This window comes from Ochotona curzoniae, unplaced genomic scaffold (assembly GCF_017591425.1).
Source record: "Ochotona curzoniae isolate NIBS_2020 unplaced genomic scaffold, NIBS_Ocur_1.0 contig_2404, whole genome shotgun sequence".
NCBI classification, from domain to species: domain Eukaryota; kingdom Metazoa; phylum Chordata; class Mammalia; order Lagomorpha; family Ochotonidae; genus Ochotona; species Ochotona curzoniae.
Window position 1 is genome coordinate 163,837 of NW_024465451.1, and position 26,231 is coordinate 190,067.

The window sequence follows — 26,231 nt, forward strand, 5'->3', positions numbered from 1 at the left end:
TTTTTTTTCTTTTTGTTTGTAGACGGTAGTGCTCGTCGGGCCCTCTCTTGTCAGAGGATGATGGCCAGAACCCCGGCATGGTCTCTCTCCAGGACAGGGCGCCGGGAGAAGTTCCCCAGGGGCTTCGAGACCTCCCCCGCCCCCATCTCCTTTCGGGTGTGGGGGGGTGCCATTTGCAGCAGGGAAGTAGGTTTATCTTTAAGGTTTCTCGGATCGCGGCGGTCGCTTCCCTCACGAAGAAAAACAGACTTTTACTCAAGCCAGTCTGTCCAGGGTTTAGCCCGAAATCTCGTGCGGTCCGACCCTGGCCACCTAGCCCGGACCCCTTAGGCCCCAACCCCGAGGCGGTGGGAAGTGTGGAGGCCGCGCGCGCTCCGCTTCCGCTCCTCCAGCCCAGCAGAGGGCGCTGCGGCCGCGCCTCGTCCTCGCCGCGGTGCTCCGCGCCAGGCCTCTTCCGCGTGGGTGACTGACTGTGAGAGTCGGCGCGCGCGCCGCTCGTCTCCGCCGGCCTGCGCCCGGGGCTCTGCGGCGAGGGGCGGGCGCGCGCGCCGGGCCATAGAGACGGGCGTTGAGCCGTGCGGCTAGAGCGTCGCCGAGTCGGAGCCGGAGCCCGAGCCGCGCGCTTGTGTCTCCGCTGCGTCCGCCGAGGCTCCCCGAGTGTCAGGGACAAAAGCCGCCGCCGCCGCGCCGTCTGCTCCCGCCGCCGGGGCTCCTCCGCTGCCGCCGCCCCCTCGAAGCCAGCTCGACGCCTTCGCCGACCCGTGAGGATCCGAGAGCCATGTCGGCCAGCAGCCTCTTGGAGCAGGTACAGGCCCAAGCCCGCATGCCTCGGCCATTGTGTGTAAGGCGAGGGAGAGGAGAGGAGGGAGCCCGACTAGGCCCGGGGCCCGCCGCCCCCGGTCGGGCCGAGACGAGGCGGCGCCTCTCGCCGGCCGGCTCGTCGGGCTTCTCGGGCCGGCCGCGCCCCGGCGCCCCGTCGGCCCCCTCCCCAGCCGGCTCTTCCCGCTCCCGTGCGAGGCCGCGCGTTCCTCGTCTCCCTCCCCTCGCGTGGCTGCTGGCGCGGCCCCCCGCTTGTCCTCGCCGGCCCCCTGAGCGCCTTTCCCCGCCTCCCATTTTTTTTTTTTTCCACCTCCTCTTCACCCCAGCACCAGCACCAGCACCATGCCTGACGCCGCCTCCCCTCGGGCACGTTGCTTTTTTGATTCTCCGCTCCCCACCCCCATATCCCGCTCGGGCCCTGCTTTAACGGGTCTCCTCCGTCTTTTTCCCCATTTTTTTTTTTTTCCTTCGGACCACTTGGCCGCTCGGCGACTTCCCCCTCCCCCGGCGCTCGCAGCGACCCAAAGGTCAAGGAAACAAAGGTAGGCGCCTGGGCTCGGGCCGGGGCGGGGGTCGGGGGTCGGGGGCCGCGGTGGGGGTGGGGGGCCGGGCGCGCAGGTGCCTCGCCGCCCGCGGGGTGGTTCTCTCCGCAGCTGGCCGGGCGGCAGTTCTCCAGCAACAAGGAGGAATTCACGGCGGGGTGGGGGGGTGGGGGTGGGCTCGGCCCTGAAAATGTCCCAGGTCCATGAGTTTCCTGTAGGTCTCAGAAGGCCTTTGTTTTTCTTCCTCGTGGATCACTTTCTGGAAGTACCCGCATGGGACGGGACGGGGCGCGGGGGAGGGGGAGGGAGGGGAGGCGGGAGAGAATTGAAATCCACCGGAGCCAATAAAATGACCTTTGGAGATCCACTTGCTCGCGGTGGAGAGGAGGAGACATTTTCCTGGACGGCTGTTGTTTTAGCTTTCCCTGTTTGTGCTTGTGAAATCCGAGCTTATTTTGCCTTCAACTAGGGAGTTTTTTTCCTCGGGTCAGGGTGTGTTTGGATTAGGAAGGATATGGCAGGATGGAGACATTCCTAATTTGGGTTTCTTTTCTTCTCTCTTTTTTTCCCCCTTTAGTGCAAAATGGATCTGTGCATCAGAAGGACGGACTAAATGATGATGATTTTGAACCTTATTTGAGCCCACAGGCAAGGCCGGTGAGTTGTTAACCATTTACGTACCTGGTGTTGTATACCGTTGTTTTCCTGCTCTGTTGGTAAGTCTGCTCTTTGGAGAGGGGGAGGGCTGTTTCGCTTTCCTAATGGCCGTTAATGTGTTGTGAAGCATTTAAAGCAGGCTGCTAGGCCCTGTAAGAGTCCCAGTTAGGTTTTGTCAGCCGGCATATCCTGCTCTGAGACTCATCCAGGTAGCATTTGGCCTAGAACTAGCGGCCATGCTGGGTAACTGACCCCTCCCTGCCCCCAGGCATTTAGTTTAAATGCTCAATATTTAGAAAATAATGTCAGAACACATTTACTTGGAAGTTGGGTTAATTACGTGAACAGAAATGTTCTGGACTAAAATCTGAGGTTAAAATACTGTTCTCAAGTGAAAGTAAGTTAAAGAATGGTTGAGGGATTTGCAGTGTTAGCAGGCTTCCAAGGGCCAGAGTAGAGGCATGTGGATTCAGGTCTTGAGGAAACTTGTTGGCTTCAGCAGGTCTTCTGTATTACCGCCTCTAGTCTGAGAGACAGTCACCAAGGTGTAGCTAATGGAACTCCCCAGATTGATGGGCCCGAGAGGAAAACTGACTGAGATCAAATTCAAGTAGCATCTGCTATGTGAAGTCTAGTTGGCAGCCTTGAATAACATGACACTGATGTATTCCTGATTGTTCTATAAATTGTAGCCCCTGGTGTGTGGTTTACTGTACACCACCTTAGTAGGTGATTCGGGAAAAGTTTTCTCAATCAGTAAATTGTGAAAAGCAGAGAAGGAAGTAGAACTGTAGTATGAACTATTACTAAGTTGTTGTTATTGAAGTAATTTGCTTACATAATCCTACCAGGGAGAGAGAGAGCATTTAGAAACATAATTCTTGATGATTCTTATAAAAACACTGTAGAATTCATTTGTTCGGGCTTGGGGCATGTGGGTCCCCACAGGGTCAGGTGTAGGCATTTAGCTGGATCCTCATGGCTGGCAATGATAAGTGCATTTGGCATTTCTCAAAGAAGCTAAAGCTTAAATACCTGTTGAAAAATATTTGAGGGAAAATACAAATTTTGGGTGAGTAGGTGAAGAAGAGTAACCTAAGAATCTTTGTTTTTAGTTTTTTGTTTTTACTTTATTATTGGATCTTTTGTTATTTTTAGCCATTTTTTTATTGCCTGATGTTGGAATAATACCTCAAGCTTAATCCATTGATAGAAATAAATTAATCCCATACATAATGAATTTGAGTCTGGAAGTTTTTCAAGAGTTTTTGAAATTGAGAAGGTTATATGTGAAAAAAATGTTTTTAAGAAAAAAATTCAAATTGGTTGATGAAAGTACAGCCATTACCATCAAGCCACATTAGCTAAAACGTTTACTATTGAAGAGCTATGTTTTAACGGTTAAGGAATATTGTTGACGCACAGCCTGCAGTGGTTAGGATCATCCAAATCTTTTTAAGGACAAAGCTGCCTGTTGACTAGTTAAGACTGTTTTTAGGGAGTTAGGGTAAGCTCACAATTTAAAAGTTGTGTTTACTTATGTGCAAGAATGAGAGGGAGGGAGACAGTGAGGAGACCTTCCTTCCGCCTGGCAGGAAGTTGGATCCCGAGTGGAGGTGGGACTTGATCCCAGGCACTCAGCACGGGGTGTAGGGTGTACCCAGGGAGACAGTGCCCACTCCAGGTTAGACTCTGTGTTGAGTTGATTTTGTATCTGCATCGACAAAGCACAATTGTGTAGGCCTCTGGCTTCTCCGTGAAGGTTATTCCAGGAGCTGTAGGACTTGTTAATGATACATATGTATTAATTTTGATTATTCTTTAGGATAATTTACTTAAGCTTACGGATTATACATTGTCTTTAGGATCATGCTGTTTCTAATTAAAAAGTTAGGTGTAGAGTTTTACCTTACAGCCATTAATTTTGTGGAGGAAGCAAAATCGGTAGCAGTATGATTTTCTTGTTTTAAACTCTCTGCAAGCCACTGTTTATATCCTTGCCAGGTTATGATTTAGTGGTGGCATCTATTGGTGATCCTGGATAACTTGCCAGGAGGCCAACACTAAACCGTAGGTACCTAACCTTGCCTTTAGGTTTCAGATGGAATGACTGCACAGATGCTTTAATTTCCAGTTGTTTTTGTTTTATATCTGTTTTCTGGTTTTGGTAGGAAACTTTTTTAAACAATATCATTCTGCCAAAATTCCCCCTGCTTAAAATCACAAATACTGGTTTTAACAAAAGCATTGTCTCAGCACTTCTCAGCACCAAGACTTAAACCTGAGGAAATGCTCGGTGGTTTTTTTTTTTGCATTGACAGTGTTAAAACCAATATTCAGTATATATACCAGATTGAATGTAAGCATTTAAATATTTCAGTTATACCAAGTTTTTTAAAATAACAGTAACTAGAAAGATTATTTTATGTGCCCATGTGCTACTCTCATTTTTTGTAGCAGTAGTTGAAATATTTTGATTGTGTTACTAAATTGGGGAGAAATTTCTTGAGATTATTATTTTTGTGTTTGATTGTCCTTTTTTTTTCCTGTTTTCCTTCACAGAGTAATGCGTATACTGCCATGTCTGACTCCTACCTACCCAGTTACTACAGCCCCTCCATCGGCTTTTCCTATTCTTTGGGTGAAGCTGCATGGTCTACTGGGGGTGACACAGCCATGCCCTATCTTACTTCTTACGGACAGCTGAGCAACGGAGAGCCCCACTTCTTACCAGATGCAATGTTTGGGCAACCGGGAGCCCTAGGTAGCACTCCATTTCTTGGTCAGCATGGTTTTAATTTCTTTCCCAGTGGTATTGACTTCTCGGCATGGGGCAATAACAGTTCTCAGGGACAGTCTACTCAGAGCTCTGGATATAGCAGCAATTACGCATATGCACCCAGCTCCTTAGGTGGAGCCATGATCGACGGACAGTCGGCTTTTGCCAACGAGACACTCAATAAAGCTCCTGGCATGAACACAATAGACCAAGGGATGGCAGCATTGAAGTTGGGGAGCACAGAAGTTGCAAGCAGTGTTCCGAAAGTTGTAGGTTCTGCTGTTGGTAGTGGGTCCATGACTAGTAACATCGTGGCTTCTAATAATTTGCCTCCAGCTACCATTGCTCCTCCCAAACCAGCGTCCTGGGCTGATATTGCTAGCAAGCCTGCAAAGCAGCAACCCAAGCTGAAGACCAAGAATGGCATTGCAGGGTCAAGTCTTCCACCACCCCCAATTAAGCATAACATGGATATTGGAACTTGGGATAACAAGGGTCCTGTGGCAAAAGCCCCCTCACAGGCTTTGGTTCAGAATATAGGTCAGCCGACCCAGGGGTCTCCCCAGCCTGTAGGTCAGCAGGCTAACAGTAGCCCACCAGTGGCTCAGGCATCAGTAGGGCAACAGACACAGCCATTGCCTCCACCTCCACCACAGCCTGCTCAGCTTACAGTCCAGCAGCAAGCAGCTCAGCCAGCCCGCTGGGTCGCTCCTCGGAACCGTGGCAGTGGGTTTGGTCACAATGGGGTGGATGGTAATGGAGTAGGACAGTCTCAGGCTGGTTCTGGATCAGCTCCATCCGAGCCTCACCCAGTGTTGGAGAAGCTGCGGTCCATTAATAATTATAACCCCAAGGATTTTGACTGGAATCTGAAGCATGGTCGGGTTTTCATCATTAAGAGCTACTCAGAGGACGATATCCACCGTTCCATTAAGTATAATATCTGGTGCAGCACGGAGCATGGTAACAAGAGACTGGATGCTGCGTATCGTTCCATGAACGGGAAAGGCCCCGTTTACTTACTGTTCAGTGTCAACGGCAGTGGACACTTCTGTGGAGTCGCAGAAATGAAATCTGCTGTGGACTACAACACATGTGCAGGTGTTTGGTCCCAGGACAAATGGAAGGGTCGTTTCGATGTCAGGTGGATTTTTGTGAAGGACGTTCCCAATAGCCAACTGCGACACATTCGCCTAGAGAACAACGAGAACAAACCAGTGACCAACTCTAGGGACACTCAGGAAGTGCCTCTGGAAAAGGCTAAGCAGGTGTTGAAAATCATAGCCAGCTACAAGCACACCACTTCCATTTTTGATGACTTCTCACACTATGAGAAACGCCAAGAGGAAGAAGAAAGTGTTAAAAAGGTAACCAGCTTACCATTCTTAAGATTTCAGAGAGGAGGTGGGACTAGGTAGAACAGGGGAGGTATTAGAATGAACCGTGAGTAAAAGCTCTGTAAATAACATGGTGTCACGTAACAGTGTAAGGCTTTATGGAAGTATAATCAGTGTGAAGGAATGTGAGAATGTTAGTGGAGGACAGAAAATAAGGGCTTAAAGCAGAGGAATTTAGAAGATGAGAGTTCAAAATGCATACAGGCTGTTTGGTGGTGGATAGAAGTGTGGAAATTAAAACAGGTTGATATTGAGACAGTAGTATGACAGAAAAATGAAAGTTTTCTCTTGTGATTTACTCTGGGCCCTGTTGGGATTTTTCTTTGGACTGTTATCTAGGATGAGTGTGGTGTTAGCCCTGAAAGCACTTGGCTACGTCTTCATGGCAGCTGTTGCAGTGTTTTTTGTTCTTCCTTCCTTGTTCTGTCTTTTAAGGTGTTCCGGCTTCATCAGTTTTCTCATTCTTGCTTTTAACACCTGGTGTTAGAGTCACTTTCCCCTTGATTTCTTTAAACAAGTAGGAACCTTGGACAGAATGTTGGAGAGTGGATTCAAGTGAAGTTTATTTGACAGTAGTGCTTGTTCTGTGGGTATTTAGGGAATGTAAATTTAAGGACCATAAGAGGACAATAAAAAAAAAACTGGTTGGGGCAGATCATAATGTCTGGGACTGAGTCATTCTTGAATGTTAGGAAGGAAGTGGAAAGATTGTCCCTAGGAACTTTTTTTTTTCTTGAAAATTTTACGTAGCAAATGAGTTGAGCTTGTTAATCTCATGTAAAATGGAAAAAACCAGGAAGCTTGTGTCAACATATTTTCTTTACATTTGTCCTGAATTGATAGAGATCCTGTTCTAGAATCTGAAGCATTCTGTGAAAACACAATTCCTACTGAGGGCGGGGCAGGGCGGGGCGGGGAGGTTCTTTGGTTTCTACTTGGAAGTTCATTGTTCAGCTAAACCAGGGTAACTGCCATCTTTAGTTTTGGAGATAACACTTGTCATTGAAGCTGAAAGCATTAACTTGACAAGAAATAGCTTTCTTCTTTTATAATCTTTTAAAGTCTTTTTCTCCTCCAAAAGCTAAACAGTTTGACTTAAAGTCAGCTGTAATCTTGTAGAATAAGCTAGTGTATGGATTTTTTACCTTTTGCTGGATATCTGAAGGACACTAAAGATGTTTCCTGAGGCTCCCGTTTCTAGAGGAGCAAGCAGGAGGCCCTGACCTGTCAGGCGTCCTGTAGTGGCGAAGCAGACCTGAGCCTGTGAATGATCCCTTTAACTCACTCTGGTTATCTCCTGTGGTGAATCTGTTTTCTTTCATCTTGGAAAATTCTGTCCTACATTTTGTGTTTAAAGAAAGGAAGGCAGGGATTCTTTTTTAAGCAATGCAAAATGTAAAATGTTAAACAGTTAACTTGTATGTGTTAGAACCATTGGGAAAACATGAGTTTAAAAATGATAATTTCTGTTAATTCTAAAGAAAATATTTGGGTTAAATTTACGTAGAGTGGTTCAGTGGATGATGATTAAACTTATCAGTAGGTGTGAGATTCATACATTGGAAATTGACCATCTTTTTAGTATATGTGCTGCTGAAGCGAGCACGGAAATTGACCATCTTTTTAATGTTTTTGTAGAATGAGTCCACTTAAATAGCTAAAGGTTCTTTTTCACAACCGTTCCATAAAAGGCCCTTGATGAATGAGTTACTCCAATTGTTCTCTTAGGGTGGTGAACAAACCGCCAAATAAAAATAAAAGCTTTCTTTATACTTGTGTGGGTTGCTTTTGAGTTTTCCGTAGGAACTGCTGGAGTTTTGGGAATGTGCCTTTGATAGCTTCTAAGCCTGGTTAGCGTTCAGGCGGTGTCGCCTTCCTGTTGTTCCTTATCCTTATGCCATCCTTACAGAACTGACTGTAACTGTTCTTTGAGTCTTTGTCTCCTTAGAATAAGCAAGTTTTGTAAGAATGGAGCTCACAGCTTACTGACTCTTACGTGGGGTGCCTGCTTGTGTACCTTTGTGTTTATAAAATTGCAAAAAAAAAATCTTCATGCCAGATAAGGACAGTAACTCAGTTAAGTAGGGAAGTACTTAAACTTCACCCTGAAATGATGTCATTGGTTACCCAGTGGGCATACGGTATGAATCTTGATACCTACTAGTTGGCTTGCAGCCATTTTTGCCTAGTGGTATTCCTAACTTGTTCTGTGAGTGGTTAATAGACCCCGCAGGGGTTGGTGGGCTTGAAACCTGAGCAGGCTCAGTGACATCTTTGCTGGTGTGGTTCACTTCCTTGTATACTACAGAGGCTGTTTTGTAGCCTGCTTTCTACATTTTAGAATCCTATCCCATTGTTATTCTATGACATCACTTCTGATGGTTTACAGTATTCTGTTGTAGATATATAATTTAGCAATCCCAAATTATGGACTATATAAAAATTTATACTTCGGTATTCATCTTCCAATGAGTTAAGAACCATTCTTTTTTTAAAAAGTGTGAAAATTTTGTTTGAGATGCAGAGAAAACAAAAGAAACAGCTTCCCACTCCCCAAATGCCAGGAAGTCAGTCCTGGTCCCTCAGTGGGCCTGCGTGGGCAGGAAGCTGCGGTCAGCAGAGCCAGGACTCCAAGTCAGACACGGGATGCCCACAACCTGCAGCTTCACGGCAAGGGCCACGTGCCAGCTCCTCTCTGCGGAATTAATTTTGAAATTGTCTGCAGAAAACAAGAGTCAGTGTCTGAGCTAATGATCATTTCAGAAACCTCATAAAGAGTTGGTATTTTTGTCTTCTAATTCTAGCCTTTAACTACAGGTAAGAATAAGGGGAGTAGTCTAGCAGAGATGACTAAGGGCTGTGATTCCTGGGATAATGCTGAGACTTAATTGGGCACTTACGTCAGTGTGTTTTGTGGAATAACTGGAATACTAATGGAGAATAGAGGGAGACGGATAATGAAGATGTAGTTACAGTGGAAGCAGCTTGAGGTTTAAAATTTCTGAATTACCTTTGCTAGTAAGGGGGAATATCATGTTTTTCTTATACCTCTTATTCCCATTTTCAAGCAGATTCCTAAAAATGATGATATAGGAATGTTTTTGAATATACTTAAATTTTATGTAGCCTTGTAAGAGTTAAGATGAAGCTGTTCAGCACATAGTAAAACTTCAAAGACAAGACATTACAAGGGCCTGGCACAGTGACCTCTAGCAGCTGAAGTCCTCGCCTTTCATGAGCCGGTTTCCCAAATGGGCACCAGTTCTAATCCCCGGCGGCCCTGCTTCCCATTCAGCTCCCTGCTTGTGGCCTGGGAAAGCAGTAGAGGACAGCCCAAAGCCTTGGGACCCTGCACCCATGTGGGAGACCTGGAAGAGGATCCTGGCTCCTGGCTTCGGATTGGCTCAGCTCCAACTGTTGTGACTGCTTGAGGAGTGATTCAAAGGATGGAAGATCTTCCTCTCTCTCTCTCTCCTCTGTATATCTGACTTTCAAATAAAAATAAATAAATCTTTTTTTAAAAAAAGAAAAGACATTACAGAGACATCAGGAATCTGTCAGCCTCATTGTATGACGGGCTCTTGAGAAAAAGTTCATGGAAAGTGATTTCAGTTTCTTTTACGTGAAAACAATCATTGGTTCTATCTTTCGTGAACTCTGGAAATAGTCTCATGTTATATTAGTGGCAGATAATAGTATAGAAGAGAATTATTTTCTCAGTATGTACAAGGTGCCAGTTTTGGAAGCTTGAAAGGAAGTGGCCTAATGCTGCTGCACAAGTCTTTTTCAGGAAGTTCTGTCCCATAATTTCTGATGTAATATTCATTATATGAAGTGAATGGTTTGGGGCCAGAAGGACAGTAATGACTTAAAGGATTGGTGAATTCCTAGTACAGATTAGCTATATTGGAGGTTGCTTTGGTTTTGATAGTGTTTGCTATTTAGGTAGTGGTGACATTTAGAGTTTGTTATGAAAAGAAAATGTGTGAGGCAGTTACAAAGGGAAGAAGATGCATCATCTGTTTGCTGTTTCACCTGCCAGGTGGTGGCCACAGTGCAGGAGCTGAGCAGATTTAAAACCAGGAGCTGCTTCTGGGTCTTCCACATGGATACTGGGGCCCAAGGATTTGACCCATCTTCCACTGCTTTCCCAGGTCATAAACAGGGAGCTGGATGGGAATTGGAGCAGTGGAGACTCCAACAGTGAGCCCATATGGGATGCTGACACTCCAGGTGGAGTATTAACCAGACTACTTAATTGCTTATTTTAAGATTTATTTTTATTGGAAAAGCAAATTTACAGAGAGAAGGCAAGGCATATTTTTCATATGCTGGTTCACTCCCCAAGTGCCACAGTGGAGGTGAACTAGTCTGAAGCCAGGAGCCTCTTCCTGGTCTCCCATTTGGGAATAGGCTACCAAGGACTTGAGACATCCTCCATTTTCCCAGGCTGTAAGTAGGGAGGTGAGTGGGAAGTGGTGAAAGTGGGTCCATATGGGATCCTGGCACATGCAAGGTGAGGACTTTAGCTACTAGGCCACCATGTTGGGCCCCCCACTGCTGGTACTTTTAAAAATCTGTTTTTATTTGAAATATAGAGATCTTCCACTTCAATTGCCAGATTCCTGCAATAGCTTGTGCTATTAGGCCTGGGTTGGGGGCTGGTAAGTCAGTTTGAGTTTTCCACAAATGTGGCAGGGACCCAAGTATTGAGCTGTTACCTGTAGCCTGTAGGCCATTAGTAAGAAGCTGGAATCAGGCAGTGTTGGGGCACACTTAAGTAACAGACTGATGGAGTTCTAACTTGTAATGAAGGATTATACTATTGTAATAATATGGGGAAAATCATTTGGGAGAGAATTTTTGGGGGGGTGGATTCCAGACCCTACATAATTGCACCATAAAATTTAAAAATAAGGAAAGAAGGTGGAATCAGAAGTAGGCTGGGACTCTAATGGATCATTGTGATATGGATAGGGACATCCCAAGCTTTGTCCTTACCAGGCTGCACCAAACACCTGCCCCTGCGCATTTTAAGTTGTGTCTTTTTTTGTAAAGATTTATTTATTTTTATTACAAAGTCAGATATACAGAGAGGAGGAGAGACAGAGAGAAAGATGATTCACTCCCCAAGTGACCGCAACGGCCCAAAGCCGGAAGCCAGGAAACTCTTCCTGGGGTCTCCCACATGGGTGCAGGGTCCCAAAGCATTGGGCCATCCTCGACTGCTTTCCCAGGCCACAAGCAGGGAGCTGGATGGGAAGTGGAGCTGCCGGGATTAAAACCAGCACCCAAATGGGATCCTGGCATGTTCAAGGTGAGGATTTTAGCCGCTAGACCATGCCGCTGGGCCCAAGTTGTGTCTTTTAGAACTCAGTGTGGGCATCCTGTTTTAATTAGAATGCAAACCTTGACTTTTTTTTTTTTTTTTTTTTTTTAATCCTAAGACTGACTAAGTCTGCTGCTGTCTTGCAAAGTGGTTGTCCTGCCAAAGGGGTTGGGGAGGTTGTGTTTGTTTTACTCTTCTGCCTTTCTTGCACATAGATAAAAGGCCCAGTTCTGCATCCTCCTTAGCTGGAGGGCTAGGTGAGAATAGGTGCAGTGAATTTGAAATTTTCCTTTTAAAAAAAATTCAGAAAACTCCCATCTGTTGGTTCCTTCTTCAAATACCCATGGTTTCTGGGATTGAGTCAGGACAGTCTGAGAGCCAAGAAGCTCAATCCTGGCCTCCTACATTGGTGGCAGAAACCCGTTTGAATCATTAGCAGTGCCTCTTGAGTTTCTCCGTTTTGCAGGTAGGGCTGGAGTCAGGAACTGGAACTGGGTGCAAGCCAAACACTCAGTGTGTGGTGCAATGCTGCTTTAACCTCTAGGCTGAATGGCCACCCTTAAATTGGATTTTCTGAACTGTACTCTTTACCTCTAACAAGGAATGCACAAATTACTGGAATGGAGCAGGTGGTAAGTAAGGTACAATGTTTGCCTTAGGAGATGACAGTGTTGCTGTATCAAAAAAATGGATATGACATAGGAATTATAGTTGAGGAATGAAAAGATACTGATCTTTTCTCTAGAATGATAGCTTGTGGAATCTAGAAAAATTTTATTGGAAGGGAACATTTGAACTACATAAAACAGAATAAGTAGAGCAATGAGCACTCAAATGATACAATGTTTGGCACATAGTGCACATAAAAGTTTAAGTATCTTTTCTGATGCTGCTGTTCTCAGATGTCAGATAAAGGAGGCCCAAAAGAAGTTAATTATTCAAGGTCTCATGACTGTTAAGTAGTGGTGCAGCAGTATTTCAGCATAAGTCCAGTGGTGATGCTCTGGAGGTTGGCTTCTTGCCAGTCATCTATTTGCTTTCAAGAATTTGAGCAATCTAGTTGTTAAATACATTAATCTAGTGATTAAATACATTAAAATACCTTATAATGTAAACTGTAGCTTATAAGTTAGTATCACATAAAATTAAATGCCATTGCATTAACAGATAATAGTCAAAATACATTACTTACCAGGTTGTTTATATCTGCTGTGCTACGGGACTCCTTGGTCTCACATTCGGTGACATAATGGAAGTTTGAGAGATAGCTGTGTTATTTGCACCATGGAAATTGACAAATAATGCAGTTTAAATTTATGCTATATCTGTAGTTTGTACAGGTTTTGAATAAATTTGAGGAAGTATTCTAGCATAATGAAAAGATTTACAGTTTAGCAAGAAGTTGCTCAAAAGATGCAAGAGTAATGTATTTGTTTTAGTAAACAGAAAGTAAGTTGAAACAGACACTTGGTGCAGGGGTTAGGCCATGGCTGGTCTTACCTGGAGTGCCTGGGGTCAAGTCCTGACTCCTAGAAATCAGCTGCTTGCTGCTGTGTGTGCTGGGAGGCGGCAGCTGGGGTCTCTGCTACGCACTTGGCAAACCTGGGGTTTAGTTAGAGATTCTTGGCTTTTGTGTAAGTTATGTCCATATCCTTGTGAGGTAGGTACAACTCTCTATTTTACAGGTTGACACGCTGAAATACAGAAAAGAATAAATGATTTTGCAGTCAGCCAAGCAAGGAAAGCTAATTCTGCAGTGTGATTCCTGAGCCAACATGGAATGAGAGAAAAGAAAATCTTCAAAAATAAAATTTGAAGGGTGGATTAAAGAGAGACCAAGTCAAGAGACTGAGAGGAGAGTAGTGTGAGTCTTAGAACAAAGAGGCCCAGTCAGTTTACTTGCTAGACTCGAGGTACAAAGGATAACAAGTTCCAGTGATAATGTTGAATGAAAGCTCGCTGTTTGGAGTGAGAGGCTTTGATCTCAGAACTTGTTTGTGCCGTGCAATAACATACTGTGCATTTGTCTTTCCAGCCTCTGCTTACCTGTGTTGGCTTTTTTTTTTTTTTTTTTGGCAACCTGTTGCAATCCTTGAAGAGATGTAGTAAAGTAAAACCATCTTTTGTTCTGCTAGTATGGATTCTGGTTTTTTCTTTTCTTTTCTTTTTTTTCTCCCAAGTTAGCATTATAAAAATGTCTGAAATAAGATTGTGTTACCTATTCAGTTTTTGGATGGACCCAGAAAGAGCTCCTGTTTTTCTAAACTTCAGCATTTTTTTTTTTCAGATGAGGGCTAATTGTGGCAATGCTGGACTCATTTAGTATGTTTTCTGTATAGGTTAAACCAGATGTGAGCAATTCTAGTTTACACCAGAAGTAAGGATTACTTTCATATTAGTTACACTTTTTTTTTTTAAAGATTTTATTTATTTTTATTACAAAGTCAGATATACGGAGAGGAGGAGAGACAGAGAGGAAGATCTTCCATCCAATGATTCACTCCCCAAGTGACCAGAATGGCCAGTGCTGCGCCAATCTGAAGCCGGGAACCAGGAACTTCTTTCCAGGTCTCCCACGCGGGTGCAGGGTCCCAAGGCTTTGGGCTGTCCTCAACTGCTTTCCCAGGCCACAGGCAGGGAGCTGGATGGGAAGTGGGACTAGAACCAGCACCTATATGGGATCCCAGCGCGTTCAAGGCGAGGATTTAGCCACTGGGCCACGCCGCTGGGCCTCTAGTTATACTTTTTAGCAATGGAATTTCTCTTCCCCCTCAGCTTTGCCCAGAACTCTCTGAATGATTGATTTTTTTTTTTTAATGTACTTAAAAGGCAGAAAGGACAGAACGGGTGGGTGAATACACTTCAGTCTGCTCATTTACTGCCCAGATGTTCACAGCAGCCAGGGCTGTGCCAGGCTGAAGCTGGAATTGGAAACTGTGCCATGTAGGGGCAGAGCCCAGGCCCTGGAGCCATCTTCTGACTTCCCAGGCACATTAGCAGTCAGCTGGATTGGGAGCAGAGTCTCTGCACCCATCTGCCCACCATGGCTGCAGTGCCCACCCCACCCCTAAATGAATGACAGGGAGAAAAAAAGTTGGAAGATTGTCCATTTGCTGGTCCTAAATGCTGCCAGCCACCAGGGCAGGGTCAGTCCACAGCTGGAACTTCATGCTGATCCTGTGGGCAGCATTGACTTGAGCTCTCAGCAGCTGCTTGCCAGACGCATTAGGGAGCTGGATCAGATGTGAAGTAGACTTGAACTGGAACTCTGAGAGGGGTGAGGGGTGCCCGTGTCTCAAGTTGTGGTTACTCTGCTGTCCCCTAATGCCCACCTCCATCATCTCACATAGGTGTGTATCAGAGTAGCTATTTTACAGTGAGAGGCCACATAAGCAGCCCCAAAATACTTGTCAAAGGGGCAGGTGTTGTGGCTCAGTGGTTAAGCTGCTGCTCGGAGCACTTTAATCCCCGAGTCAAGTTTGAGGTCTGCTTTCCGTTTCAGCTTACTGCTAATGCACAGCTGGGAGGCTGTAGGTGATGGCACAAGTACTTGGGTCCCTGAGAAACATGAATGAAGTTCCAGGCTCCTGACTTCAGCTCAGTGGAGAGATAGCGAGGCAGTGAGCAAGAGTGCTCCTGTGAAAGAACACTTGCATCTGCTAGCTCACGCCCTGAGTGTCCCCAGTGGCTGGGCCTGGAATTCCGTCTGGGTCTCCCACATGGGTGGCAGTGGCCCAGGCACTCAGGCCAAATGCTGCTTTCCCAGGCTCATTGGCAGGGGAGCTGAATGGGAAATGGAACAGCTGGGACTTAATCCTGGTACTCATGGGATGCTAGCATTGCAGTTGGTGGCTTAATTTGCTATGTTGCAATGCCAGCCTCAGACCATTTTATTTTTAAATTCAAAAGTACAAAATAGGCGTTAACAACACAATGGTTTGGGTCTCAGCCATTCTGTACCTGCAGGCAGCAGTGATGGCCTGAGTACTGGATTGCTATCATCTTTGGGGAGACCCAGATGGGATACCTCACGTGGGCGTCTTAGTCTGTTTCTTCCTATCTTTGTGTCGCTTTGCTTCTCAGTAAATACATGCATCTTTTTAAAAAAGAATTAAGTTTGAGAGAGCAAGTACCCATTTTTTTGTTTCTTCCCCCAAATGACAGAAGCTGGGAGCCAGGACTCACCTCCTGCATGATTGATAGGAACCCCGTGTGTGCGCCATGCGTGTTAGCTCCTGTAGTATGTATGTATTAGTGGTAACTGAAGTCAAGTCTCCGAGCTTGGACCCAGCCCCACCTACTCTGATGTAGGAAGGATTTGGGCATCTCAAATGTTGGTCTCCATGGGGTTGTGGAACCAGTTAACCTGAGAATATCAAGGGATGACTGTGTTTGCTGTGGTGGTATCTGATGGTTTTTTTCTTAATATATCAGATACTCATATTTAGGCATTTATTGCATATCTATATATTGAGCACTTTTCATATATCTAGTCCCTTTAATTATGTAAGTTAGTTAAGATCATCTATCTTGGGGAATTAAAATTTAAGAAAGAATTAAACCGGCCCAGCGTATATCCAGTTTTCCAATAAAAATAATAATTTTTTTTTAAAAGGGAGTTAAGCTGGAGTGAACCAGCAGATGAGAGATCTGTCTTCTTTGAAATCTGCCTTTCTATTAAAAACACACACGAAGGAATTAGTCTGGACCAGTGTTGTGGTGTGTGGGTAAAACCACCGCCTGTGACACCAGCATCCTGTATGGGCTACCAGTTTTGTCCCAGCTATTGCACTTCAGTCCACTTCCCTGATAAGACTTTGGAAAAGCAGTGGAAGATGGTCCAAGTGTTGAGGCCCCTGCCAGCAATGTGTGACACTTGACGAAAGAGCCCTGGCCCAGCGCCAGCCATTGTGAGCATCTGGGAAGGGAACCAGCAGGTGGAAGCTTTTTCTCCCCTCTGAAAGTTTTTCAAGTAAAATAAGTTTTTATTTTATTATTTTATTTTATTTTTTAAGATTTACTTATTTTTATTGCAAAGTCAGACAGAGAGGAGGAGGAGAGACAGAGAGGAAGATCTTCTTTCTGATGAATCACTCCCCAAGGAATTGCAACAGCCGGTGCTCAGCCGATCCGAAGCCGGGAACCAGGAACTTCCTCTGGGTCTCCCACACAGGTGCAGGGTCCCAAAACTTTGGGCCATCCTCGACTGCTTTTGCAGGCCACAAGCAGGGAGCTGGATGGGAAGCAGGGCTGCTGGAATTAGAATGGGCCCATATGGGATCCCAGTGTGTTCAAGGTGAGGACTTTACCTGCTAGGCCACTGTGAGGGGCCTTGTTTTTTTATCTTATTTTTTATTGGAAAGTCAGATATACAGAGAGAAGGAGAGACAGAGGAAAATCTTCTGTCGTTTGATTCACTCCTAAGTGAGCGCAGCAGCCAGAGCTGCGCTGACCTGAAGCCAGGAGCTGAAACTTCCTCCAGGTCTTCCATGCGAGTGCAGGGTCCCAAGGTTTTGGAAGCTGGCTGGGAAGTGGAGCAGCCAGGGCATGAATCTGCATCCACATGGGATCCTAGTGTGTGCAAGGCGAGGACTTTAGCCACTAGGCCTCCATGCCGGGCCCCCAATAAAATTTTTAAAAGGTGTTTCACAAGTATCTCCAACTAGGAGATAAAACTGGATTTTATTATGTTGTGTTAATCTTTGCATTTCTCACTTAAAAGAGCTAAAAGTGTCCTGCCAGCTGCTCGAGCTTATAGGTAGTCATCTCTGGGTGTTATGAGAGGAGCATAATGAGTTGAAACTTAACTTTTATTTAAGCATTCAACTTTAATTTTGTCTCAGCAATCAAGGTGGGGCAGGTTGGGTCTTCTCCAGGTATCTTTAGGGACCATTTGCTGAAGGTTGTAAAAGTTAATTATGGGCAGGAAGAATAAGGAATGCAAATGGTTTGGAAACGTGCACTTAAAATGGTAAATCTAGAAGATTTTAGTCTGTCCCGTTCATACACAGGCTATAAGATTATATCATTTTAGTGTCAGAGTTAGAATCAGCACACAAATTCTGAATGCATAGTCATTGCAGAAGTTCCGCTTGGATCAGTGGCCTGCACAGAGAGGAGGGAGCAGGCTAGATCTCGGTGAGAGCCCCAAAGCATGGATTCCAGAAAGTAGTACCTGATACGTGACATTTTCAACACATTGATACGGGCCGGTGTAAAGGCTAAATCGTTACTTTACAAGCACCAGGATCCCATATAGGTGCCAGTTCATGCCCGAGCTGCTCCACTTCCTGTCCAGGACCCTGCTTGTGGCCTGGGAAAGGCACAAAGCCTTGGGTCCCTGCTCCTGTGGGAGAGCCGGAAGAAGCTCCTGGCTCCTGGCTCTGGATTGGCTCAATTTTGGTTGCTGCAGCCATTTGAGGAGTAGACCAGCAGACGGAAGATCTAGCACTGTCTGTAATCTCTGTAAATATGCATTTCAATAAAAACAAATAAATCTTAAATGTATTGATATTTATTTTCTATCTCCAGACTTTTTTTAAGGTTTTTTATTATTTTTATTGGAAAGGTGGAGAGACAGGAGGAGAGACAGAGAGGAAGATGTTCCATCCAATGGTTCACTCTCCAAGTGGCCGCAACAGCCGGTGCTGTGCCTGTCCGAAGCCAGGAGCTCTTCTGGGTCTCCTGTACAGGTGCAGGGTCCCAACACTGAACCGTCCTGGACTGCTTTCCCAGGCCACAAACAGGGAGCTGGATGGGAAGTGGAGCTGCTGGAATTAGAACCAGTGACCATATGGGATCCTGGCATGTGCAAGGCAAGGACTTTAACTGCTATGCTATCACGCCAGGCCCCAGACTTTTTTTAAAAGAAAGATTCATTTACTTTTATTGGAAAGGCAGATCTACAGAAAGGAGAGACAGAGAAAGATCTTCTATCCATTAGTTCATTCCCCAAATGACAGCAACTGGGTGGTCCAGAGCCAGAATCTTCTTCAGGGTCTTCTGTGTGGCTATCCTGTCCAACTGCTTGAGTCATCTGATGCTTTCCCAGGCCTTCAGCAGGGAGGTGGATAGGAAGTGGAATAGTCAGGGCTTGAACTGCCACCTGTGTGGGATGCTGGTGCTACAGGTGGAAGATTTGACTGGCTATGCCGTGGTGCCTCTGGGTTTGATTTCTAGGATGATTTTTATTTTGTCCTCTATTCCCTTTACCTAGAAAGTAGAGCAAGTGCCTGTTGCTTCTTAGTCTCAAGCTGTTATCGTCAGGGACAGTGATAACTCAAGGGTGGAGCTTGCTCCAGCTTTGACTGCTTTTGCCTGTCTGAAGACTGCAGGGCTTTTGGAGTAGTTTTCTCATTTTGAATTATTTTTAATTGAATTTTAATTATTGTATTTAGTTATTTTAACCATCCGTTAGAATGTGGCAGTGTGTAGAGCTTTGTGTTATGATTTTTTAAGAGTTACATACAGTTTAAACTAGAAGCGTCTGGTCTCCTGGCCTGTGGCTGTTATGTTTTCTGGACTGCAATGTTAAGAACTGTTTTTTAGCAGTTGCTTTGGGGGGAGGGGAAGACCTCTGTTACATAAGATACAAGCAGCCCCACTTTTTAAGGTGTAGGCATACATGCACATGGTTAGTACTATAAATAAGTATCTGAATTACAGATTTCCTGGGTTTGCTAGCGTGGATGCAATGGAGAGGCTGTGGCTTGGGTGGAACATTTGACAAGCAAACTGGGCCTAAATAGCTTAAATTAAGGAAAATACACCATTGGGTCATAGAAGGATTAAATGTACATATGTAGGACTTTTACGAGCGATTCATGACCTTATGCATATACCAGGAGCTGCGTTGGAAGTGAAACAGCTGGGATTGGAACCAGTACATTTCCAGGCAATGATTTAACCCACTATGTACCATTTTTTCACGGAAAAATCTTAATTTATCTTGCCCCTCCCCTTATTTTTAGATTTCTTTTTATTTGAAAGATTTCAGAGAGGAGAGAGAACTTTCATCCGCTAATTTGCCCCCCAAATAGCTGCAGTGTCTAGAGCTTATGTGATCTGAAGCCAGGAGCTTCTTCCAGGTCTACCACATGGGCACAAGGTCCAAAGTTCTTGGGCCATCCTCCAGGCCATAGCAGGGAGTTGGCTCAGTAGTGGAGCAACTGGGGCACAGACTGGCACCATATGGGATGCAGGTGCCCTGAGCAGAAGAGTAGCCTGATGCACCACCATGTTTATCCCACCTCCCTTTTTGACTTGAGAAATCACTAGTCATGTTTGTTTTTGAAGCTATAGTGAAATGTTTGTAGAAGGCTTAGGAAAGAGTTAAATGGTAAGAAGTTATTAGTGTGTTCCTGCTTCAGTTCTCAGAAATTCAGTCCAACTGATAGTCGTTTCTGCATGTGGAAAATCTTGAGATAAAGTACTTCATACAGTCCTGCTTCTTATTTTTCAAAAGACAAAGTTGGAGGAAGAGCCAGATCCTCTGTCTGCTGGTTCACTTCTCAGTGGCTGCATCGGCCAGGGCTGGGCCAGGCTGAATCCAGGGGTTTGACCTGGCTTTCCCACATGGGTGCAGGGTCTCAAACCTTTGGGCTCTCCTCCATTGTTTTCTCAGGCGAGTTAGCTGGGGGCCTGATTATATAAGTAGAGCAGCTGGGACATGAATCAGTAATTGGTAGCCCATAAGAGATGCCAGCATTACAGTCTTGAGACTTAATCTGCCCTGCCATGGTGCCAGCCAACAGCTCTGCTGTAAACTGGGGGAATGTGTTCTCTCTATAAAGGCACACTATATGTAACTTTTTGCTTTTTTTTTTTTTCTTTTAAGGTTTATATGTTTATTTTATTGGAAAGTCAGATATATAGAGAGAAGGAGAGACTGAGAGGAAAGATCTCCTGTCCACTGATTTCACTCCCCAAGTGGCCCCAATGGCCGGAACTGAGCTGGCCTGAAGCCACGAGCACTTCCGGGTCTCCCCCATGGGCATGGGGTCCCAGGGCTTTGGGCCATCTTCTACTGCTTTCCCAGGCCACAAGCAGAGAGCTGGATGGAAAGCAGGGCTACTGGGATTAGAACTGGCACCCACATGGGATCCCGGCACTTGCAAATCAAGGAATTTAGCCAGTAGGCTACCACGCCGGGCCCAAACTTTTAAAGACTCATTGATACCTACTTACAGCATTGGAGACTACAGAGATTCATTGTGTAAACCATATGAAGCAATGAAAGTAGCTTTAAATTGTGTTTTTTGTGTTCATTTTGTTAAGCATTCTTTTTTTTTTTTTTTCCCAAACAGAAAAGCTTATTTGCAAAGGGAGCAGGGACCAGGGAGCAGGGACCAGGGAAGGGAAGGAAGGGGAAGCACCTCTAGAAAGGAAGCCGGGACGTGGGGTGCCTCTGGAAAGAGGAGGGAGAGAGACACCCAAGTGTTCATTTTTAAAAGGTTTATTTATTTGAGGGGGGTCATGCTGCCATGTAGCAGGCTAAGCCTCCTCCTTTTGCGACCGCATCATGTATAGGGGCGCGGCTTGTTTGAGTCCAGTGGCTCAACTTCTGACCCAGCTACCTGCAGGGGAGGGCCTAGTTCTTGGGCCTGTGCACCTGTGTGATAGACCCAGAGGAGGCTCCTGGCTCAGTGCAGCTCCGGCCATGTGCTCTTTTGGGAAGATCTGTCTCCTCTCTGTGTAACTGCCTTTCAAATGAAATTAAATCTTTAAAAAGCTATTTACTTGAAAGGCAGAGTGATAGGGGGAGAGAGAGTGGGAACCTTCACTCTGGTATGAGATGCTAGCGTTACAGGTGGCGGTTTACTCCACTGCAGCACAGTGCCAGCTCCTTATTTGTTTGTTCTGGTTTGCAGTGAGCTTTGTGTTTTTTAGTCAAGGCCTATGGGAGCAAAAGAACAGTGGTTGAGTACTATATTCAAATTTTGAAGTTAATAAAATGGTCTGCTTAAAATAGAGGAAGGATGGTAGGAGTAACAAAAAGGAACACCAAGTAGGCAGATATTTAAAAAAGTAGGATGTGTGCCATTTTAGGGGAAAAAAAAGTAGTTCTAATTGAAAGTCAAGAGTTAGAAAGAGAGAAATAGATCTTTTATATACTGGTTCACTTTCCTAATTGCTGCATTTGCCAGATCTGGGCCTGTCTGAAGCCAGGAGCCGTGTGGGAGACCCAGAGGAAGTTCCTGGCTCCTGGCTTTGGATTGGCTGAGCAACAGCTGTTGCAGTCACTTGGGGAGTGAATCATCAGACGGATGATCTTCCTCTCTGTCTCTCCTCCTCTCTGTATATCTGATTTCGCAATAAAAATAAATTAACTCTTTTTAAAAAAGTCAGTTTTAACCTGTTAGGGCTAAACTCAAGTAGTGTGAGAGTATATGCAGTTGAAATCTGGTGTTTGGCTTTCTAGTTTTGATCCAGTTGGGACACTTCTTACTTGAAATGATGGGATGCAAATTTAGTTTTTACTTGTAGATGCAGATTTAAGAGAAGGACATTGAGGGCCCGGAGCGGTGGCGCAAGTGGTTAAGGTCCTTGCCTTGCACGCCCGGGATCCCATATGGGTGCCGGTTCTAATCCCAGCAGCCCCACTTCCCATCCAGCTCCCTGCCTGTGGCCTGGGAAAGCAGTTGAGGATGGCCCAAAGCTTTGGGACCTTGCACCCGCGTGGGAGACCCAGAAAAGGTTCCTGGCTTCGGACTGGCATAGCATGGGGCCATTGCGCTCACTTGGGGAGTGAATCATCGGATGGAAGATCTTCCTTTCTGTCTCTCCTCTCTGTATATCCGCCTTTCCAATAAAAAAAAATAATAAATCTTTTAAAAAAAAAGACATTGAAAGCCACATTTGTGAAGGATGGACCAGAGGGGAGGAGCCAGATACTCCTGGCATTAAGAACATTAAGGTCATAGGAATAAGGTTTGATCGAGAATCGTAACTTAAATCCAGATATCCTGAAAGCCAAAGTAGAGGTTGATCGTCAGAAGAAAGGTTGGAGAAATGGTATATTCCTGTAAGTTAAGAAAGAGCAAACCAGGTAAAGGAGTTTAAAATTGGGACTGGCATTTGATGTAGTGCTTCCGGCCCCTTTGTCTGAGTCCTGGCACTGCTTCTGCTCTAGGTCTCGTAATGTGCACTTGGGTGCAGCAGATGGCATCTCAAGCATTTGGATCCCTGTTTGTCATGTGGCAGATCTACTGACTGGGCTGTGACAGGCCTTTGGGGAGTGAATCAGCAGATGGAACTTCTGTCTTTTTGCCTTCCAATTAGAATTAGATTTTTAAAATGAGAGTAAGTTCAAACTGATAGTACTGTTGCATATTTGATTTTAGTCAGTTCTAAAGAATTGTTTTTTAAATATTTATTTGAAAGGCAGAGTTCAAGGGAGACAAATCTTCCATTGCCTGGTTCACTGGGTCAGTGGAGTGGGTCTGGAGATGGGAGCAAGGACCAGGAGCTTCTTTCAAGTCTCTTGTGGGTGCAAAGACATAAGTACGGGCACATTTTCTGCTTTCTCAAGCATATTAGGGAGCTTTCAGGGTATTTATAAGGGTTGCCTGCAGGGCAGATGGTGCTGGCTTTGCCCAGTTTACCACAGTGCTGGCCTCCTGCAGTTTTCTTTTTATAGAGAATGCATTCATTATATAACTTAGGAACTTTATTTTTCTTACCTTAAACAGTCCTTACATGGTGGTTTGGAAGATAATGTGTAGTGGCTGGAATACAGAAGCCCATTAAGTGTGCAGTTACTGTTTTTTAGTAGGAATCATACTGACTTAGGATCAAAATGACCACAGCGTCAGTAAGAACAAATGCATAAGTTTAGACCTACCAATGGCTTAATGCTTTGGCTTTTAAAAGCTACGTGGATAATTGTTTTTAAAGGAGCAAAACCCTTTATATGAAGTAATGGAAAACTATTCTGGATAAGTTTACGAACAGCTCAGTGAATGATTCCTTTAAAATGTATTTAGATTTATTTCTGGGAGAACTTGAGTGTTGTAGTTCCCAGAATCCATCCTCTGGTGGATTTTGGTCTTTTCCAGGGGAGAGAATAGTAGTTGTGTGCTTGGTGATTGTCCACAGCCACTTTTACAGAAAAGGCAATTAAAATGCACGAGTGTGTCCAGGGCCTTGGACTACTACTATGGATCTGAATCTGCTAGGGTTATTTTGGCAAACTATGTGTATGTGTGAAGTTAGTTCCATTAGGCCATTTTTGGGAGAATGACATCTAAACTTTATCAAGAATAATAGGAAAGCAGTTTATTTAGTCATTAGGTTTGGGATCAAAAGTAACTTTAATTGGGATGATTAATTGTTACTGCTTTGGCTTAAAATATGAGAAGCCAGTTTTTATTTGTGGAAATATCTGCCTTAGAAGTTTTTATATTCGTGTGTTTGGGGAAGTTCTAATTCAACATTTCAACTTTTGTCTTACCTCTGTAGGAACGCCAAGGTCGTGGGAAATGAAAGGCAGTCCTGCACATACTGCAGCAACGGTTGCATCTGCATACCCCTGCGAGGGAAAATGACCTTCAAGAAAATTAGGACTTTTTTCTGAATTTCATTGACTTACTTCAGAGACGATTGCAGACTTGCAGTTTAAGTATTGGAAATTCGCAAAAGACATAGGACTTAACTGGAAAATGGGGAAAAAAAAAAGAAAAAGAAAAAACTAAACAAAAAATCCCTCTAGGTAGTTTAGATGAAAAATGTCCCTTTTATTTTGGCTTTGGTTGTGATTTCAGAGCATAATGCTTTGTTTTTTTGTCTTTTTACTATGTTTTCCGGATTTTTAAGTCCGTAAGTGCATACAGTTTTCTCTAATTTTTAAACCCTTTCCTCTTCCCATTTTGACATTTGCACTTGGAGAACACTTGAGTTGCAAAGGTTTTAGGCGTCCACCCCAGAAAGTGGGAATTTGATTTTTTCCCTTCCAAACTGGAAGAACATTTTTATGAAGAATTTTTGTCTAGGAGAATTTAACAGTGTTACCCAAGGTTGTGTCTTTAAGGGTGGTTCCTTTTCAGACCCTTTGTTACTGGGCGTACTAGGAGTCCTGAGAAATGTTCTGTTCTTGTACATTATGCTGATGAAGTCTGATTAATTTGGTTTCAGAGCTAAGAACAGTGGTAAAAACTCGTTAACAGAAATGCATTTTGGAAGAGAAAAAAAATATTGTAAAATGTGTAGTGGATGTTTCTTCAGTTTCTTGTTCAGCCAATGAGGAAAGGGCATTGCCTTTCTTTTTACCATTAATCACTCTCAATAAACGTGAGATCCTGTTGAGCATCACTTCTAGTACCATTTAGTATTATTTCAATCGTGTGTAATAAAAGATGTAGTGTGGTTAGAAGACCCAGGAGGTGAGACAGCAGCTACTTCAAGGAAATGTGGGCCAAGAAGAAACAGGTGAGGCCTGCTCTGTGACTGATCTCTGGAAGGTAAAAGGGACCTCGCGTTCATGATGCTTCGTGTCTGAGGATTTCCCAGAGCAGTGAGAACCACTGCAGCCTCCTGTCAGCAAGTACTTACTTGACTGTGTCCTAGGCATTGGGCACTGTGCCAATAACTTCATCCCCAGTCCTGCCCAGCTGGCTTAGGAAGGAACAGCGTCTGGGGTAAAGGATGTCAAGTTTCTCATCTGAAACAGGATTAGTTCAGACAGTATTCCACATGGATGCTGGGCTGTAAAAGAAACTCCGCTGGCCTTGGGTCTGTGAAAGTTTCGTCTACCCTAATGCTTGATTCATCCTTGTATGTTCCTTACAATTTGGAGGCTTCTCTGCTTTTACAATACTTTAAAGATTTTTGGCTTCTGCAATGTTCCAAGAGTTTAGATGTGTGAAACCACCTCACAAAGAGTTCTGAAAATGAGTTTTAATGCTGTTGGATAGTTTTGTTCTCACATGACTTACTCAGCCAAGCCTACTAAGTTTAAGGATGCCACTAGAATGGGTAAATGTTGATCAGCATAATTAAAGTTGATGCTTAAAATTTGTTTGTCCAAGGGCCTAGTACAACACTTCTAGATATTCTGTCTATAAGCTTTTTTGAAATTCATCGCACACAGCCCCCGCCCCCAAATTGGGGAGCTCTTTAGTGTTTTCATTGGTTTGAGTACACCTGATTTGCTGGTAAGAAATGGAAAACTCAAAAGTGTTCCCACTTTTAGCCCCAAATTGTACAGGCCTCATTGTTACTCTGTATTACCTGTGTTGGATTTATGTTGCATGTGGCATTAATCAAGAATATGTTTGATCTTTTTTTTTTCCTCCCCTATTTCAAATGTTAGTACCTCAGTTGGAAGCCTACATCTCAATTTTCAACTCGCATGTAGAAAATTTAGTAATGGCCCTGGGAATAGACTGAGCAGAATTTGGAGCCACTGACAAGATAACTCATCTTGGTTCAAGATCTTGGGTTTTTGTTTTTTAAAAAAAGCCATTCTGACCTTTTCTGTAGTATGTGAAACTAGATTAAGAATTTGGTCCAAAGTTTGGTTTAGGGAAGGACCCCCCCCCCCCCAAATGCAGCTAAATCAGTACCACTGACACTTGGTGACTGTTCTCAGGGCTTTGAATGGCCAAGTTTATTTACTTTTTTGTTGATGGGAAAACAAATCTTACATCAGTGTCATAATTCAAGGAGTTGCATTTCACATTACTCAGTTACTTTTAGCTACATTGGATTGG

The 26,231-nt window shown here is 44.5% G+C and overlaps 1 protein-coding gene across 2 annotated transcripts; it reads left to right on the forward strand.

Moving 5' to 3' along the window:
- The first annotated feature begins 410 nt into the window (after window positions 1-410).
- YTHDF2 (YTH N6-methyladenosine RNA binding protein 2) lies at window positions 411-25,970 on the forward strand. 2 transcript variants are annotated; one of them, XM_040974056.1, is made up of 6 exons: window positions 681-805; window positions 1,337-1,361; window positions 1,939-2,018; window positions 4,581-5,366; window positions 5,406-6,164; window positions 23,983-25,970. In XM_040974056.1, the coding sequence occupies exons 1-6, from the start codon at window positions 779-781 to the stop codon at window positions 24,004-24,006; spliced, it is 1,701 nt and encodes a 566-aa protein (XP_040829990.1). In that variant the 5' UTR covers window positions 681-778; the 3' UTR covers window positions 24,007-25,970. The 2 variants fall into 2 exon arrangements, with proteins under 2 accessions (XP_040829989.1, XP_040829990.1); XM_040974055.1 differs by having other exon boundaries at window positions 411-805; window positions 4,581-6,164.
- Window positions 25,971-26,231: the final 261 nt, after the last annotated feature.

Coding starts and splice junctions, on each gene's coding strand:
- YTHDF2 (XM_040974055.1), top strand. CDS start 779: ATGTCGGCCAGCAGCCTCTTGGAGCAG. Junction 806..1,336: donor CCAGCAGCCTCTTGGAGCAG/GTACAGGCCCAA, acceptor CGGCGCTCGCAG/CGACCCAAAGGTCAAGGAAA. Junction 2,019..4,580: donor TGAGCCCACAGGCAAGGCCG/GTGAGTTGTTAA, acceptor TTTCCTTCACAG/AGTAATGCGTATACTGCCAT.